Source organism: Neolamprologus brichardi, chromosome 5, assembly GCF_056152115.1.
Source record: "Neolamprologus brichardi isolate AB-2024 chromosome 5, ASM5615211v1, whole genome shotgun sequence".
Taxonomy (NCBI): Eukaryota; Metazoa; Chordata; class Actinopteri; order Cichliformes; family Cichlidae; genus Neolamprologus; species Neolamprologus brichardi.
Genome location: NC_142108.1, coordinates 31,625,764 through 31,630,669, shown reverse-complemented (window position 1 = coordinate 31,630,669; position 4,906 = coordinate 31,625,764). Strand labels below are relative to the sequence as shown.

Sequence of the window (4,906 nt, the reverse complement as noted above, 5' to 3'; positions counted from 1 at the left end):
TTCACTTTGTCTAAGGTGCATTTCTGGGATTTCACACAACCCAGGATTCAAATCATGAATACATAATGGGCTTGGATTTACAACATTATGAATGAAATGTGCTCTATTTGGAAGCCCCTCCCCTTTCGACGAGTCGTGTGTGAGACTTTAAATCATCAAACTGTAAATTTTAAATTGTTATTGATCCCTTTACCCCGAGTCCTAAAGTGTATATTTATTTTCTTACTCTTCTTATATATATTGTTTGTTTACTTGCACTGCTGTAACTGGAGCCTCGTCGTCTCGTCTCTCTATGTACTGGACTTATGTAGCGGAGATGACAATAAAGTTTACTTTGAATTCAGCAGCAAGCAGGCGCAGGGAGGGCTCTCGCGCTCACTTTTCGCGTACAGAATTTCAAAAAATCATCGGTGCAAATTATAAGTCTGTATCATGATGTCTGGTGTTTTCGTGTTCGTTTGTTTGTTTTTATTTTGTTTTATTTTGCGAGTTGGTTATTAGACGCTGCTCCAGCCACCAGAGAATCCCCCGCCGCCCCGCCCTCTCCTCCTTGTGCCGCAAGCAGCAGGTGCACCTTGCAAATGGAGGGCGCCCTTACTCCCAGCAAATGGGCGATAGAAAACCGATTGGTGCCTGTGCCATTCACAATATGCGCTGGCTGACGTCGGGGCAGCATGAGTACGCCGCCCCCCACCACGATGCTGCCCCGGGCAACCGCCCGTGTCGCCCGTATCTAAAACCGCTACTGATTAGGGGTACTAAATGAGATGAGAGCTAAATTTAAGCAGAAAGTGGTTAAGTTAGTACACTGGTCAAATGTCCTGTGAATAAACTACAATTCCTTAACGAGTGAACTGAGTTTGTTTCTCCTTAAAACAAATGCAGGTTTGGCTGGGCACCACCAACAGAACCAGCTTAGGCAGCATAATAACAGAATTTACATTAACATTAGTGTAATTGATCCTGATGTTTGTGCGGGACTGTAAAGTGATATTCATTCATCCATCTCTAACTTCCTTTTTTCTATTTCCGTTTTCTTTTTTTCTAATTTGTTTTCCTTTTTCCTATTTCTATTGTGTTTTGTGTGCTTTTTTGAGTTTTTCTATTTGCTTTTGCTTTCTTGAGTTGCAGTTGTGTGTGGACCCTCAGGGCCACCATATCCATATTCATGTGGGTGTCAAATTACATTCACCGTGACACTTTCACTTTCTGAACTATGTATTTAGATTCTTTGTTAGAAAAGTGAGGAAGTTCAACGACAGAAGGATACGGTGAACACTGAAATACAGGGAAAATCAGGATACTGACACTTCAACACGATGCTGCTGATTCCATGTTACAAACAGAAGTTTTACAGAAGTCAAAGCTAAAAGTGAAAGTAAGTTTGAAGAAACTTCTTGAGTGGACGCCTCATTGTTTTCATTGTTGTCACTCAAGGACAAAATGGCTTCTCAGTCGGAAAATGACCTCTCCTGTCCCGTCTGCCACGACATCTATAGAGATCCTGTCATCCTGTCATGCAGCCACAGCTTCTGTAATAACTGTCTGCAGCTGTGGTGGAGAGAAAGAGAAATAAAAACCTGCCCACTTTGTAAGAAGATAAACCTGTCAAATGATCTGACCTGTAACTTGGTGTTAAAGAACCTGTGTGAGGCTTTCTTACTGCAGAGAGATAAAAAACCTTCTGCAGTGTCTGAGCCTCTCTGCAGTCTGCACAATGAGAAACTCAAACTTTTTTGTTTGGATCATCAGCAGCCGGTGTGTGTCGTCTGTCGAGATTCAAAAGCACACAAAGACCACAGATTCAACCCAATTGAAGAAGCCGCCCAGGATCACAGAGAGGAGCTTCAGAAACACCTGAAGCCCTTACAAGATAAACTGAAGGTGTTTGAACAAGTCAAAGGAAACTTTGATCAAACTGCAAAACATATAAAGGTCCAGGCACAGCAGACAGAGAAGCAGATAAAGGAGGAGTTTAAAAAGCTTCAGCAGTTTCTCCAAAATGAAGAGGAGGCCAGGCTGGCTGCTCTGAGGCAGGAAGAAGAGCAGAAGTTAAGAAAAATGGAGAAGAAGATTGAGTCTCTGAGTAGAGAGATAAAAACTCTTTCAGAAACAATCAGAGCCACAGAGGAGCAACTGAGAGCTGAAGACGTCTCATTCCTGCACAACTACAGGGCTGCAGTCAACAGAGTCAAGCAGCGCCCCCTGCTGGATGCTCCACAGCTGGACTCAGGAGCTCTGATGGATGTGGCCAAACACCTGGGCAACCTGACCTACAACATCTGGAATAAGATGAAGGAGATGGTCTCCTACACTCCTGTGATTCTGGATCCAAACACAGCTCATCCACAACTCATCATGTCTGAAGATCTGACCAGTGTGAGTCTTGGAGAGGGACAGAAGGTTCCTCATAATCCAGAGAGGACTGATTCACACCACTGTGTTCTGACATCTGAGGGCTTCGACTCAGGGACTCACAGCTGGGATGTGGAGGTTAGAAATGATCAGAATCGGTTTTGGGGTGTTGGTGTGGTAAAGGAGTCTGTTCGGAGACACGGAATAGTACAGAGTGGCTACTGGGAATTATGTCTCCTTGATGGAAAATACACAGCAGCCACCCCTCCACCTCCGTTTAAGCCTCTCCCAGTGATGAAGCTGCAGAGAGTCAGAGTTCAGCTGGACTGTGACAAAAAGAAGCTCACATTCTTTGATCTGGACACTAACACACACATACACACCTTCAAGCTCAGTTTCACTGAGAAGCTGATTCCATACATTGGCAATCACAGCAATCTACCACTGAAGATCTTACCGCTGACTTTAAAAGTGGAGCAGCACATGCCCCCTCTATCAGCAGGTTTTTGGTTTAGCTAGCTAGCTTTAGACTAATGAAGCAAAATCACATCGACACAGTTTGAAATTTATTTTCACTCCTTCTTATAGTTTGTAGTTTGGTTTTCATTAACTGTTGTAAACTCGGTCAGTGGTCAACTGTAAAAGTATAAACACCAGCCCTGATACAAAACTACCTGCATGTCTATCATGTCTGATAGATAAGCCTGCATTAATCAAAATTCAAATGGATGTATTCTGTATTCTCAGTTTGTGAAACTTCCTGCAAAACGAACTAAGTAAACCAATTTTGTGTTATTCAAAATTTGCATTAAAATACTGGGTAGTTTTGTCCAGGATAAACAGGTTAGCTCTTTTGATGTGGTGAATTCACAGTAAAGCATTGTGTTGGACTGGTGCACAGTGGCTGTGGTGCTCATGATCAGATTTAGGTTACATCAAGCAGAGATGAATTTTAATATTTTCATGTGTGTGCAGATGCATGGGTATGTTGGTATGGGTATATATAGGTTGTGTATCCTTTGAAGTGTTACTGGGGTTATTGAAAATGTGTAAATGTGTGTATGGGTATATATGTATGTATGGATAGATAGATAGATAGAAACACACACACACACACACACACACACACATATATATATATAATTAAAAAATACATGTAACATATAATGCAATTAGGTATTTCTGTAGTCTATTGATTACTAGATAGTGGAAAAGGGGTGGGATTAAATAAGCTTATGCTTCTTCCTGCTCCTTTTTGAACATGAAAGTTATTTGTAGTTGTGGTTGCTCGTTTTCCTTTTGTTTTGCTTTGTTTATTTGTCTCTTTTAATTCTATGTTGTTGTACTTTTTCAACATGTTCAAAATAAAGATTCAATCAATCAATCAAGCTGAGGATGATTAGATCAATTCATTGAAATGCAACTTTATACCAACAGTATTCTCTTTAGTGTGCAGATAACATACACGGTGTAGTGTCAGTATAGGGAATAGATATCAGCAAACATTATAGCTTGTGAGCTGTGATTCTTTTCCCTTTGTTGAGTCACTACACAGATCTTAGGGTTTTCTGACCTGGTGAATCTCACTGTAACCCTTGATTTTACCCATTTTACTGTTCAGGTGTGGAGGTAAAGTCCCCATCTACAATGCAGGCAACAGAAAATTCTCTTTCACTGCATGTGTCCTACATAAGAGATTCAAAGTTTATTCATTAGAATTAGATTTAAAATTTTAAATTCTAATATTATTTTATTATTATATTAATATGGAACAAGGTTCAGTTATCCTTGTATAGAAATTGTTAGAATTGTCCTTCGGGGAGCTACTTTTTTACTTTCTTACTTTGGGTTCATTTCAGAAACTGTACTTTTTCACTTTTACTTAAGTAAAAAAGTTGATTCAGTACTTCAACTTTTATTTTAAACCCAGATATCTGTACTAATACTTCAGTAAATAAAGTCTTTACTTTTGCCACCTCTGAGTTCTGGTAACTTGCATGCCTATATGGTGGGTGAAAGTATGAGGTGGGTGGCTGTAGCTCAGGTGGCAGAGCAGGTCAGTCGCTAATCTGAAGGTCAGTGGTTCGATCCCAGGCTGCCTCCTGGCAGCATGCTAAATATCCTTGGGCAAGATACTAACCTACTGGTGGTGCCTACCGGTTGGCTACAATGTAGCTTGCCATCGCCAGTGTGTGAATGTGTGTGTGAATGACTGAATGTAGTGTGAAGCGCTTTGGGGTCCTTAGGGACTAGAAGCCCTATACAAATGCAGGCCATTTACCATTTACCATCCATCTTCATCCGCTTATCCGGGCAGCAGCCTAAGCAGAGAAGCCCAGACCTCCCTCTCCTCCAGCTTATCCGGGGGCGTTCCCAGGCCAGCCAAGAGATATAATCTCTCCAGCGTGTCCTGGGTCTGCCCTGGGGCCTCCTCCCGGTGGCATGCCGGCCCTTGTCAGATGCCCGAACCACCTCAGCTGGCCTTTCAATGTGGAGCAGCAGCGGCTCTACTCTGAGCCCCTCTCGGATGGTCGAACTTCTCACCCTAGCT

The 4,906-nt window shown here is 42.1% G+C and overlaps 1 protein-coding gene across 1 annotated transcript; it reads left to right on the top strand.

Moving 5' to 3' along the window:
- The first annotated feature begins 1,443 nt into the window (after positions 1–1,443).
- Positions 1,444–2,874, top strand: LOC148102824 (E3 ubiquitin-protein ligase TRIM35-like). Its single transcript, XM_087841373.1, has one exon. It carries the CDS (start codon positions 1,444–1,446, stop codon positions 2,872–2,874), a length of 1,431 nt encoding a protein of 476 aa, XP_087697499.1.
- The last annotated feature ends 2,032 nt before the right edge of the window (positions 2,875–4,906 follow it).